The sequence below is a fragment of the Engraulis encrasicolus genome, chromosome 3, assembly GCF_034702125.1.
Source record: "Engraulis encrasicolus isolate BLACKSEA-1 chromosome 3, IST_EnEncr_1.0, whole genome shotgun sequence".
NCBI classification, from domain to species: Eukaryota; Metazoa; Chordata; class Actinopteri; order Clupeiformes; family Engraulidae; genus Engraulis; species Engraulis encrasicolus.
This window is the reverse complement of record NC_085859.1, coordinates 30960878-30974688: the sequence shown is the minus strand read 5'-3', so window position 1 is coordinate 30974688 and position 13811 is coordinate 30960878. Positions and strand designations below refer to the sequence as shown.

The window sequence follows — 13811 nt, the reverse complement described above, 5'->3', positions numbered from 1 at the left end:
TCATTCTCTGACTTAAAATCAGATTAAATTGAATTGAATTTATGTACAAATTTATTTACAAATTACATTATTTCCAATTCCAAGAATATTGGAAGCACAATGCTTTTAGTATTTTCATCCAATTCAAAAGTTTACGTACACTTTTTACATTACATTACATTACACTTAGCTGACGCTTAATTAGAATTTGGTCTAAATGCCTTTAAACCATGTGTGTAGGCTACCCTCCACACACATGCCACTGAAGCTCTGCCCATGAAAGTGTAATAAGATATAGATATAAAGTATAGACTTTTTGGATTACTATTCCAAAACACTCACATTGCTGTCAAGCCATTTCTTGATCAGTTGGTTGATATGCTTTGGTATGCTTTGGGTCACTGTCCGTTAAGCAGACCCATTTGCTACCAACCTTTAACTTCTTGGTGTTTTCAGATGTTGCGTCAATATTTTTCCACATACAGTACTGTTTTTCCTCATGATGCCATCTATAATGTGATGTGTGCCAACTCCTCCTTCAGGAAGACAACATCCATAACGTGATATTGCCACCGCCACGTTTCAAAGATAGTATGGCGTTCTCAGGCTTGCAAGCATCTTGATTATTCCTCAGATGGTCAATGCTCTCAAATTCTAATTTCATTAAACCAAAGGATGTTTCCAAAAACATTGAGGTTCTTTGTTTTTCCTTGTGTGCATTTGCAAACCGTAACTGTTTCTTTTGGCCGTATTACCACCATTATATTTACAGGAAAACGGGGGACATATGCAAACTTCAGAACACCATTCTAACTTTGAAACATGGGGGTGGCAGCATCGTGTTATGGATTTGTTTTGCTGCGGGAGGAACTGCAGGCGCACTTCACAAAATACGTGACGCCATGAAAGAAGAACAGTATGCGGAAAAAATATTGAAGCAACATCTCAAAACATCTGCCAAGAGGTTATTGCTCAGCAGAGGTGTCAAAAGTAAAAGTGAAAGTACAGTAAAAGTAAAACAATAGAGAGTTTCCTTCCAACACAAGTAACTTATCTGAGTAACCAGTAGATCTGTGTACTTGTCTTACGATCAGCTAACTCTGCACTGGTTGGATCAAGTTTGTGGTGGGTCCTTGTTAGGTTTTCAGTAATAACACAGTCTATCTCATTAGGTACAATGGAGTAAATGTTATAACAGCTATGTAATGCCATGTGCTGGTGTTGTAATTACACCACAAAATTACTTTTACTTTTGACACCTCTGTTGCTTAGTAGAAAATGGGTCTTCCAAATAGAGTGTGGCCTAACACACTAACCTAATTGCCAAACTTGCTAAAAAATGGAAGTGCATATTTTGTAGACACCATCATAACTCCCTGATCTGAATCCTAGTGAGCTGTTATGTACAGAGGTGGCATGTGCCGTGGAAGGTAAGGTGGTCAGCAAACCTAGCCCAGCTATACCAGTTTGGAGGAAGGGACCGAAATTCCGGTCAAGATTTCATGAAGGCTTGTAGAAGGATGTCTTAAACTTAAACGCCTTAAGGCATTTTGTCCAAATTCTAATTAAGTGTGTGTAATTTTTTGATTTCGATGAAAATACTAAAAAAAACATTGTGTAAAGTATAGTTGGATTTGGAAATCATTTTGGCATTTGGAAATAGTTTTAATAATCCTAAATCATCTGAAATTGAACAGGTTTGATTTAAAGTGTCTACATACCTTATAATGTAACAGTAATGTAATGTAATGTAACATAGTGTACATAGACATGGTAACTTCTGTTTTCAACTGCCCTTGTTCTGTGTAAAAAGAAAACCACCTAGAGATGTCTCTTCTAATATAACGTCCTGTTCAGTTATTTCATGCTTTTTATTTCTCCTGTCTTGTTTTTTTCCCCCAATGCTTTTTATGTCTTCTTCCCCCCCCCCATTCTCCTCCTCTATCCCTTCCCATCCTGTATTCCAGCACGCTGCTCTGGAGGGCCGGGCGGTGGCCATGCGCCAGCAGTATGAGACGCGCGTGGCAGAGCTGGAGAGGCGTTTAGAAGAGCCACAACAGCAGGGGAGCCCAGAGCAGGCAGACACGGCCATGGAGGTGAGCAGGAGAGAGGGCAAAGTCAACCCCATCCTGCATGACTGACTGGCCGTAGTAGCAGTGGGAGAACAATTGCACACAGGGCCCCAGAACAAAACGCTTATGGGGGCCCAATATGGCCTGCCACCGCCAATACAAGAGTGTCCTGGGCCCTGGGGCAAATGCCCTGCTCGCCCTCCCTATAGCTCAGTCCCTGCGTAGTAGTATGCTGACTGGGAGTCAACTTGCCAATGAGCTGATGGAGCTTGCATACAACTTTGCACTTTTGACGTCTTTGCCCAGTGATGAGCAACTAGGATTTGGAAGCTATAATCCATTGCCACAGATTCCAATGACCTGCTTTTGCCTGTCTTTAATACCAGCCAAGTAAAGCCAGGTCTTTTTTGAATATGTGGCACTGGATTGTACCTTTTGAATACAGATTGCCCATGAGTGACTGTTGGTTCTTTGCAATAATGCAGGACTCCCATCCTCGATCTGTGCTTGTGGCCTTGTGTTTCGCTGACTCCCTGCCTCCATGGAGAAAACAATAAAGTTTCCCAGCCACAACATCTATTGGGGGACCATTCTTCATTCATCATCCCGATTGCAAATGAGGAAATTACATTAGAATTGCGCTTTTCCAAGATGTTGAAATACACTTCTGCCGTTAGTGAGGTCATCAGGAGGCCACAAGCAGGCAAGGGAGGATGGGATATTAGAAAGAACCCTATGCCTTGAGAGGATGACACAATCTTCTGTCTGTCTGTCTGTCTTTCTATCTATCTGTTTGTCGTGGTGGCAGGTGAAGCGTGTGATGAACGGAGTGTTCCACTCGCTGAGGGGCGAGTTTGGCATGAACGAGTCGTACACAGGCAGTGCCATCATAGGTGTTCTGGTCAACACCATAAAGGTACAGTATCCTCTGCTCACCTCTCCAGCCGTGTCCACATTCCCCCTTGTTTTATTAGGAGTATAATGCAAATGAGTTAGAAATGAGTGTTGTAATTAATGTTGGCCACGCAAAACGCATTACGTTTGTTGCCCCTTTTAAGATTAAAAAAAAGGCAAAGGAACCAATGGAACTTATTTGATAACTAATTTTCTATTCTTCTATGATGGACACATACTGTAAATACACTGAACACTCATGGACTCTTAACTCCCATAAACATGGGCTTACCTACAGTAGTGTTCCATTTGTAATGTATGGGATGGTTTATTTAATAACATGAATATTTTTCTCCCTTAGAATGTCACTCTACAGCTGCTTGCAAAGAATGAGAGGACGACCTCCGAGCAGAGTAGTCAACAGGAGGAGGAAGAAGATGGTGATGAAGAAGAGGATGATGATGAGGAAGAGGAAGAAGAGGCTGAGAAGGTGGAGAAGGTGGCGCCCAGCACTCAGGTGAATGGGAAAAGGGAGGAGCTAGATGATGAAGAGAAAGAGATTGATGAGAAGGAGGTAGAGAGGAGGACTTTGCAGGAGGTGGAAGAGACGAGTACACTTACTTTGCAGGAAGTGAAGGACGACGGTGGTGCACCAGCAGAACGCGGGGAGGACAAGCATGCGCCAGCAGAAAGCAAAGAAGATCACCATATGTCTGCAGAAAGCCAAGAAGACAAGGGCACACCTGCAGAAACTTTGAACGACAAAAGTAAAGAAAGCAATGAGGATGAGGGCAAGGAGAAAGTTCCGGAAGAAAACGGAGATGGTTTGGTGTCGGATGAGCAGACAGCAGAACGGCCAGACGACAAGGTGGAAGAGGAAGTCCATGCCGACAGCAAAGAATCCTCCATTGATGCACACACAGAACCGCCGACCAATTTAGTTCCGGCAACGGACACAACGGACAAAATAGTGGGCGGCCATGCAGATCACCAGAATGCAACAGAGACTGCAGCAGAGGAGCCAAGCAAGGAGCAGAAAGCACAGGAGCTCTTGGTTTCTGAAGAAGACGGGCTAAATCCTCCACCACACACGCCACCTTCCAAGGACTCTGGTAAACACCAGCACCAGGGGAAGATCACTAGTCCTCTTGGAGATGCCATCATCACCAACCCACCACACACGCCGCCTTCCAAGGACTCTGGTACACACCAGCACCACGAGAAGATCACTAGTCCCCTCGGAGATGCTATTATCACCAACATCAGGTCTGGACCACCTACCCAACCCCCACCACCGCCCCCAACAAATGTCTCGCATGTGCATGCCAACTCCAAGAGCCCCAATAGCATCAGGTACAACTTGAGGAGGTGCTATCCATATCGGATATCCATCTTCTCATGCGCGCCGTCCGTCCCCTTTAAGGGTGTAATGCTAAGAAAGGAAAAGTTGTGTTGTGTGAATCACAGTGTGATGAACTTTTCCAGTTCTGATATACCATATCATGTTGTCCCATTCCACATTGTATTTGCAGTGGTAAGAGTCCCAGGTTTTTCAAATGGGCCCTAACCTGGCATTTTATAATCACATCAGATTAATTATTAATTTACTTAACACTTAAATTCCAATTCCTTACCTATCCTAATCTGATCTGCACAATAATTCTTAATGTCATAACACAGTCCCACCCTTGCTGGTCTGATTTTCATGATTTCCACTAGATTTTCAGTGTACTTACTTGAGGACTCCTGTCCTCTATGTCCATCTGTCTGTCTGTCTCCTTGTCTGCTTGTGTCCCTGCTATGTCTGTCCCATGCTCTCTGTTTGGCTACTCTCTCAGTCTGACTGGGGGAGTAGAGGAGGAAAATGGAGGGGAGCCATTTTTCAAGACGCCCCCTGCTCTCAAACCTCCCCCAACCCCGACAGAGGACGAGGATGAAGAGTTGGTGAGAGAGAATCTGCCAGGGCCCGCACGATACAGGGCTCTCAGATTCCCACACACTGCTACCCCATCTACGCACCCTATAAGATCTTGTACTTACTCAGCCATATAGTTGAAGTAACACAATTTGTGATGATCACCCTAAAAAAACATCCAGCTTGGTTGGATAACAGTTTTTTTTTTTTAATTTGGTATAACAAGGATGTTGATTCTTTTTAAACTTTTTAACCATATTATAGAGTAGAAATGTTGAACCAATAGTTCAAACAACTTAAGTGGTGTAACTGCTAGTCACCAGACATCATTGAACAGGTCAAAAGGATGACTTCTTCTCAACATGTTATGCCACTGTGTAAAGATTTGCTGAATTCAAGTTTAAAAGGAATGTTGTCCCAACAGTCCATCCCATGGAATTCTGTCCTGAATGTGTTACAAGTAAAATGGTGGCTTTTCTTATCTCCATTGGCTCATTACTAATATTCCTCTTTTCTGTCCTCAGAGCCTGAAAGGAAGACCGCCCCCTGCCCCCCTGTTTGGTGAAGATGATGACGAAGATGACCTGGACTGGTTGAGCTGAGCATTGACCAAACCCAAATGCCTGTGTGGATATCCAGATGATCCAGTGGTGTAGCATCCGTGGCCTTCGCATATAACACAAGAACTCTGGCTGATCGAAAAAAAGAAATGACTGCGACGAGTTTGGACTGCACTGCAACAGTAATGGAACGTTATGCAAAAACGGTTGCTGCTGACTGACTGTCTCTATGGGTGTTCAACCCTAGCACCAGCCGTGAGAGACTGCCTGTAATTCACAGCTCCACCGATTGGAGGGAAATCAAATCTAACATGGCTGGCAAAGGTCATGACCTTTTGAACTTAAGCCACAAGGGGACAGACAGGGCTGAGCTGAGCTTGGCTGGTTAAAATAATAATAATAATCATGTTTTGCTGAGGATAATATCCTAATTCTCAAGAATGGTATACTGACTACAATTCTTCTACACAAGCACTTCATAAAATGACTTTCTAATTAAAAGAAATGATCATGGTTACTGTATTACGGTCACACTATTTGTTGTGACTAACCACGAAGCCTTTTGATATTACCAGATTACAGACTGAATGACGTGATGCGATCAAATCTTTTCAAGGATTGTAAATGAAATGAAAACCTTAAGCGTGAAGCCTAGATGGCTTAGCTAACAGCTGGCCTTGCTTTTATATTATAAAGCCAAGGTGTTAATTGCGTGTTTGGATTCAAGCATCTCTTTTTGTAAAGAGGACTCTTAAAGATTCAGATACTTTCAGTGTTTGTGCTGTCTGTCTTGTTAGTTGGAAACTGTAGGATTTAACTTCAGGTTTCTTTCTTTTTGTTTTTGCTAACGCTAATTCATCTTTATTAATAAATTCAAAACTACCTTTCAGAAGTCCGTTTTTATAGGGTGGGTGTGGGTATGTCCGCATAACTTTGAAATGAGGCAAGAATGAATAAGGCACCTTTGTGTACTTCGGCCATTCTTTGAAAAATATCACTCATCTCCTTTAATAGTTTAGCAACAATTAGTGTGGAACCACCATGATGGGGATTATAAATAGAGGCAAGTTAAAACACAAGTGGGTCAATAACGGAAACCGATGGTATAGTAGTGATTACAATCCTAATGCGAGTGTTTTTTCTGAGGTTTAGTGTCCATCCCTGAGCTCCCCGTAGACAACAACATTTAAAGGTTTGTTTTGTTTTCAAATTCACTTTCTTAAACAAGTACAAGTGCATCCGACAGGCTGATATGCCCATAAAAGTCCAATCCCACTGATAAACACTCCCAAGAGTCTCTCAAGGCCTTGGCTTCAATCAACTTCCTCTCCAGGATCCTGGAGTGCTAGTTGCCACAGAAAGTAAAGTAAAAGAATGTAGAGTTAAAGAGAGGGGTTGATATCCACTTCATTGCACCATCTCTTGTGCTCTGATCTGACTTCACCGTAGGTCCATCATTGTGACCGTGCTGTCCGTGATAATGATATGGCTTCCTTCCTACAATAGAAAAAAAGGAAAAGACATTAAAACATACCTTTTAATAAAACTGTGCAACAGTACTACCGCTCAAGGAATGAAGGAAAGACTGAAGTAATATACCCTAGATATCCGTTAATATTTGTACTTTATATGCTCCATTTTAAAATCTCGTAGTGGAATGTGATTTCAGACGCTGATTTAACACAAGTGTGATTGACCTGGAGTCTAACGTACTGTCTTGTGTTGGTTTGGAATTCCCTTTGAGCAGAATATAATGAGGAAATATATTAACGTACGTCTGAAAAGAATACATTGTTGTTAGCGCAAGAAAATGGAGCATTTGGTGAAACTAACCGCAAAGAGAGGAGGGTGTTTGGAGTGTGGGTGGAAGCCCTTCTGTTTACAAGTAGATATCTCCTCCATGCCATGGTCTGTCAGTCTGAAGTATCCCGTCCTGCAGGAAGAGCAAGTCGTGAAGTGTCGAGGTTACCGCAGCACACTGACAGGAAAGTCTCTGGCTTCTCACAACCAGGATGGTTTAACTTGTTTTGGAGAATGTTTGAGCATGAAACACAATGCATAGGGTCTCATCTAGGATCAAATGTCTTATTGTACAGCACTTTTACCCTAGAAAAAGTCTGTTCAGACTTACTCGTTGAACTTGGGGGAGCACACGATAGCAATGGCCTCTGGTAGCATTATTTGGTAGGAGCAGTGCGTGTGAAGGTCAACACTTGATAAGAAAGCAGTCTGTGTAGGGTGTGTCTACAGAACAAAACAAAAAGGAAATCAGAAATACATTATAAAAAGTACACTTTATAAATAAATACGATCGTATGTTACCAAATATATTTTATTTCTTTACAATTACAATCTAGATGGTGCCTTCGAGACATCAACTGGAATTCAGCTTTATAATAGTTCAGTATCCTCAGTTAGGCTGCAACCCTGACCATAATATTATACAGTGGATTTACATTAATGCCATCAGTGTGGCGCTATGATTCGGTCAGTACAAAATCAATTAAGTACTCTAAACTCCTATTTGTGTTTGTTTTGGATGGGTGCTAAACATAGTATAGTATTTGAAAACTTTTATCCTTGTATTTATGCTGATTATAGTTTGCCTACATTTTTATCCATAACATTTTACTACTCCTATGCCATTTATTAAGACCAGGACTGTGATCTGAATCGCCCATTGCTGGGACAAATCATGTTTTCTGATTCCTATTCCAACAGCATGCAGGATTCAGATAAGCTTTAATTTGTCCCAACATCGGACAATGCACCAAATGCATCTAGTCTGGTAGGTGGCTCTGAACTCACATGAATCCAGCCCAGTGTGATAAGGTCGTACTGGCCCTGCACCAGGAACAGCTCCTCCTCGTTCTCCGTGTCGCAGTAATCTGGCCCGCCACACTGCTTTGGCACGATCACATGGGTAATCGTGAAAGCATTCCTCGTCTAAAATAAATAATTATATTCATTTTTTTTTTAAACACACAGGTTAGAGATAGAGGAGCAAAAGCCTGTACTGGCATCCCATTCAAATTATGCCAAACAAATACACATGTTTGTGTAAATGTATGTTTTGCAGGTGCTTTATATCTAGATATGAGACTTTCGTGTGACGTCAAACACCTTTGATTCAATGCATTCAAAGCAGGTCTAAGTTGCATCCTGTGACATTGAGATAAACATACTCTACCTGAGACCGGTAGTTGTTTATACCTTTTTTTTGGCCAATATTAAGGACAGTACAGTCAGAGAATGTGACAGGAAATGAGTGGGATAGCGAGAGATGGGGAAGTAGGCTATCGGCACAGGGGTGGAATTGAACCCAGGTCACCGGTGTAATGGTACGGCATCTTGGCTAATTGAGCCAACGTGACCACGGTAGTTGCGCCCGCTCTCTGCTTCACTTCAAAACGGAACTTGTTTGATACCTTTGTGGGAAAGAATTAACCCCTTTTAGCCTGATGACTCTCACATGTTGTTTGACCTTTGGTGCCTGGAGCGACATAGACGCCGCATTCAGGCTCTTGAGATTGTATCTTTTTTAAAAATAAAAATGTGGGTATGTTACAGCTGAATGAACACATTCTAATGCAGGATGAGGGTCTTAGGGTTTAAATGCAAGCATGTTTCATGTTTGTATGTGCATCAGAGGCTGAAATATTTCGTTTTTTTATAGGCTGAGGGCAACTCTCCCAACAAGGGCTTAGGTATTCAGCAGGCGTTTTTTGCAGGCGTTTTAGACATCAATGGGTTTATTAATTAATGCTAATAATTGGACAGCATGAATGGATTCGGTGACGTACCAGTTTTCCGCAGAGGATCCCACAGGTCTCCACTGATCTGATAGTGTTGTTGTTGGCCAGTCTTAAGAACTGAGCGCAAAGCTCAGCGGGCACAGTCAGTTGCCTCAGTCCGTCCACCGTATGGCCTGCAACAAAACAATAAATAAACAAGGTGAATGAAACTCAACAAAAAAATCGAGATCCTTCTTTCATGGTTATTCAGTATTAACTTGTTCAGAAGGTGAAAGAAACGGCACATTCTTCATGCACATGCCAGATTCATGAGCTTGAAAACGTTAATAAGGGCCGAAACGTTATATAAATCTGGCATCGGAAAGAGGAGAATACAGTTTTTGACCTGCTGAAAAAGAAAACACTCCTCGAAACGAACCGTGGTGAGCATGGTTTTCTATTCAAATATCAAGTACAAAGGGCACCTAAGGCATCAAAGACAAAAGAAGTCTTCTAAAGTATCGAACACTTCTGTGTTTACCAGCACCCAGAAGCTGTGCATGGATCTTTGAACTTTGGTATCTTAGTCAAATTACTGTACATGGGCATAGAAGAGGCTTGCACACCCTCATAGATGTTGAATATTACACAATGAAAAAGTCTGACTACTGTCTATTTTTTGCAGTGCAGTTGTGCTCTTCAATTCTCATACATGAGAAAATGCTGAAGGAAACTTAGGAAGACCTGAAGGTCGAAAATGCATCTCCAGCCAATAGTAGTAAATAAATTGCAGAAAAGAACATCAAAAAGAGTGTGTGAACATTTAAAACTAAAAAGTAGAATAATAATGCTTTACTGTTGCTTGGTGAGATGAGCGACCCTGGCTTAAGGGATCGATCGAAGGCAGGGGGCGAGACTGGTGTGCGGGCAGGTTCGCTTGGGTGGTGGTGTTGTTGATGATGGTGATTAGAGCTGGGGAGTGTCTGAGCAGACGAGGGCGCGTAGGGGAGCGGTGGCCCCTGGATGCCCGGCAGGAGCGGGGCGTCGGGATGGGGGAAGCCAGCGGCCGGTTGGGGGTTGGTGAACTCGTTGAGGACGCGCTTGCGTTCCTTCTCCAGCTCCTGGCGTCGGATCATCTCCTCGAAGGCACTGAACTGTTCCTGTTCGCGCTGCCGCCGCTGCATATCGGCCACGCGCTGACGCTCCACCTCCAGCTCGCGCCGCCGAGACTGCTCCTGGTACATGGAGGCCTCCTCCGCCTGCTGTGAGTAGACACAGACACACGCATGCACATACACACACACATACACACACACACACACACACATACCCACACACTTTTCATCCAATGCGTAAGTACATCTCCCTACCAACCCTGACCAAAATGATTCCTTGGTCTGCTCTGCTGTGAGTGTTGACTCTCTCACACACAAACACACAGCTAAAACTCCTGACAGACGGACTCTCTTTTCTGAACACCTGACATTCCTCCCAGACAATGAAAGAAAATGTGCAAAACCTTAATCATACACTGTCTCTTACTGTACACTTTGTTAAGTAGCAGAAATGCTGCACAGACAACAAATTACGGATATTCAAAAGAATAGTAACACATTTCTCATCTACTTTCTTTTCATAACACTACACCCCTGACCTTCCGGCATAACAATTCCCTTGTATGTGATTCTTGGAATACTACAATGTTGGAGGACATGAGCTCATATATAAGTTGGAAAACACAGTAACTTGTTTCTTGGAAAGCCATTGTGAACTACTAAAATCCAATGGACAGAGGCAGGGAAGCGGCTTACCCTCCTGACAAGATAGTCGGCATACTCCTTCTCGTATCTCCTTAAGATATGCCTCTTAAGCAGTTCTGCTTGAGGAAAGGCAATCTCCTTGAGTTTCTGTTTTGGTGACAAAAATGTGCTGTGAATCACAAAGAATTCAACACGATAATAGCATAATAGTTTCTATCAGTGATTACACTGAAAACGTATTTGTTACGCTCGACAACATCTGTCTGAGTGGATGTACCCACCTTCAAAGTGTCCTTCTTTTCAGGAAAGGTCGATGTCTTATACTCTGGATGCATTGGCAACTTTTCAATGAAGAGGCTAAAAGGGAAAGAAATGTAAATATGTTTACATACTCTGCAATGTTTTATTGTGTATTACTGAGCATTAGCACGAAATAAAACCCATCACACACAAAAAACAAATCACACCCAGAGCCAATATGTAACCGAGGTCATCCTGCTTCTCAATCACAACAACCCGGCGGCATGGGAGCATACTCTAGGCACATTACCACTGAACTAAAGGCAAACAATCGTCTATTAGAATAAGATACTCCAAAACTCTGCCTACCCAATGCAAAGGAGTGTGCTCAAGTTCGGTCTACTGAGGGGGGCGTTGTCCCCTCCTTCTCTTTCTGTGACATTTGGTGACTGCCTGCACAAGATGTGTGCTACCGCCATCTACAACGCACATCCTATGCCCCATCTACTCCCTTTATTCTCAACCTAAAGTCTCCAAAGGTCGCCTTAAGGGGCGTTCACCTGACGTCACATGGATCCAGGAAAAGTTTGTCTATACGAGGCTTTGGAAGGGAGGTTCTACTGCAAGACTCTGCTTATTTGACACCTGTTACACTTACGTGATGTATTTATTGTAGAGCATGAAAGCGTGCTCCGTGTTCCCCTCCTCCGCATAGGTGTGGGCCATGCGGATCATCTCCATACCGGAGCGGAAGTAGCGGCGGGCGGGCACGTTCTCGTTGACGTCCACCACGCTCCCTTTCTTAGTTAAGGCACGCACCCGCTCCTCGGGCGGGAGGCTGGGGTCAGTGTGGTCCAGCATGGTCCCAGGATAGTTCAGAGAGGTCACCTTTAAAAATGCACAGCAGTCCGTCAGTCATAGTTCACAGTGTTATAACTTACAAACAGCAAGCATGCAGATAGTTTTGGCGGCAGGGCCCAGGACAAGATCATCAACATTCTCTCTCAAGGCTTGGGATAACAGACCCATTTGTTCCCCGGGCCCCCTGTCGGACTCTGCGGGCCAGCTTCCAAGACCACAGAATGCATCCAATGAATGAGCTATGACTGGGTGATTTATAAAATACAAAACTCAGTCAATGGGGAATTACCCAAACTTGTAACACACCAGAGAAAGCCATCTCTCAGATATCCTTGCCATATATCGATGTTCGGACCCACTACTGTTGTGGGCAGTTGGTAGATGCAAGGTCTTGAATTTGCATTCTCAATCTCTATGCATGCGAATTTATGTCACCACGGGTCTCAGAGTTTAACTTCCTTGTGCACTGTTAAGTGTTTACCAGTGGCAGTTAATACCTTTGTGTAACCTACTTAGACAAGAGATCATTGTGGGTTGTCTTTGATAGCAGCTATGGTAGTAATGAAGGATTGCTCAATACTGTTCCAGTACTCCAGTACTAGAAAATAGGGCAATATCTGTAGGCGTTTCTCCACACCTTGCCTGCAGTAGTTCACAGGAAGGATGCATTTTGAAGTTAGCTATAGAGTCACACTAGCCCATAATAACTTGCATATTGTGTCCCTCACTTCAATGCCAGTCGCCCTCCTACAGTTCTAGGTGCTAACGTGTGTTTATTTTGTTCCTGTATGGGATTGTTAGCTGACAAACTGGGCAAAGTTAACTGACAAGAATAGGTTTGCCTAGAATAAAATCACAGAGCTCAAGATAACATTTGCTAGCAGCACTGTCTTGGTTAGGCAGGCTTAACATATACCCTGATGTGTAATGTGTAGATAGTCTAGTTGCAAAAGACAATAAAAATCTAGCAAAATAAAAAAGCCAACAAACTTGACATGACAACTAGCAAGCAGGCTATGACTTTGCTACCGCTAGCTTCTTGCCACAGGCTGTCCCAGTCAGATCATTCCACAGCACAGTTCTTGCTATACAAGCCTCCTATATTCAAATGTGAACGTGTAATTTCTTAATTTAACTGGCAAACGTATGGTATTTGTTGCTATTGACAGAGTTTGAATAGTCACTATATGTTGACTATTGATGCACTATTGACATCGTTTGCAAAAACTCACCTGATTCCTGATGTATGACTGTCCTAGATCACGAATTTGGTCAGGTTAAAGAGTTCATTTCATTAGGTTGCTAGAGATGTTTTGAATACAATTCCCGACTGTTTAATATTAGAGTGTATATATGTGTATTGCTTCAGTAAGATTTGTTAGTGTAATGGGGTTTGGTTGAGATTTCTTCGTCTGGTTTGGGCTGGACGAGGATACGCGGAAGAACCCTACATTCAACCGGAAATACATAAGCGTCCACCCACGCAGCACGTTCTTTGCCCATGCCCAGAGCCATCTAATAACAGAGTTGCGCAAACCGGGGACCAGGAAGTCGGTTGGTGATGTGATCGCGTTGATTAAAATGTTTCTTAACAGTAAACTTCTGTTCTTGGAAACTAACACAGAACCATCACATACCAAACAAAGATTAAGTACAAACAAATTACATGACCTTTACCACATTTTCTGTGTTATACCGCCACCTCCTGGAACTAAGTAACTTCTAATAGAACTAAAGTCAATGGGGATTTCCATGTTAGCTCTCCGTGAGGCTCCATGAGAGCCGCCATTGCTGTG

At 43.0% G+C, this 13811-nt stretch overlaps 2 protein-coding genes across 7 annotated transcripts in view; one reads left to right on the top strand and one right to left on the bottom strand.

Annotated features, from left to right (window-relative positions):
- fkbp15b (FKBP prolyl isomerase family member 15b) overlaps positions 1-6315 on the top strand; it is a 23281-nt gene extending 16966 nt beyond the window's left edge. For 2 of the 6 annotated variants that reach the window (XM_063195200.1, XM_063195198.1), the window contains exons 25-28: positions 1947-2075; positions 2860-2967; positions 3307-4298; positions 4784-5487. In XM_063195200.1, the coding sequence (XP_063051270.1) occupies positions 1947-2075; positions 2860-2967; positions 3307-4298; positions 4784-4997 (1443 nt within the window). In that variant the 3' untranslated portion in view covers positions 4998-5487. Of the gene's footprint in view, positions 1-1946; positions 2076-2859; positions 2968-3306; positions 4299-4783 lie in introns of all 6 variants that reach the window. The other 4 variants (XM_063195199.1, XM_063195202.1, XM_063195203.1 and 1 more) reach the window with 4 other exon arrangements.
- Positions 6316-6383: 68 nt separating this feature from the next.
- Positions 6384-13517, bottom strand: stambpb (STAM binding protein b). The gene is made up of 10 exons (XM_063195204.1): positions 13248-13517; positions 11813-12042; positions 11196-11271; positions 10966-11061; positions 10011-10416; positions 9224-9348; positions 8229-8366; positions 7552-7664; positions 7254-7353; positions 6384-6917 (listed from the first exon to the last, which is right to left on the bottom strand). The coding sequence occupies exons 2-10, from the start codon at positions 12013-12015 to the stop codon at positions 6861-6863; spliced, it is 1314 nt and encodes a 437-aa protein (XP_063051274.1). The 5' UTR covers positions 12016-12042; positions 13248-13517; the 3' UTR covers positions 6384-6860.
- Positions 13518-13811: the final 294 nt, after the last annotated feature.

Coding starts and splice junctions, on each gene's coding strand:
- stambpb (XM_063195204.1), bottom strand. CDS start 12,015: ATGCTGGACCACACTGACCCCAGCCTCCCGCCCGAGGAGCGGGTGCGT. Junction 9,349..10,010: donor GCTCATCTCACCAAGCAACA/GTAAAGCATTAT, acceptor GTTTTGTTGCAG/GCCATACGGTGGACGGACTG. Junction 7,354..7,551: donor TGCTCCCCCAAGTTCAACGA/GTAAGTCTGAAC, acceptor CTCTTCCTGCAG/GACGGGATACTTCAGACTGA.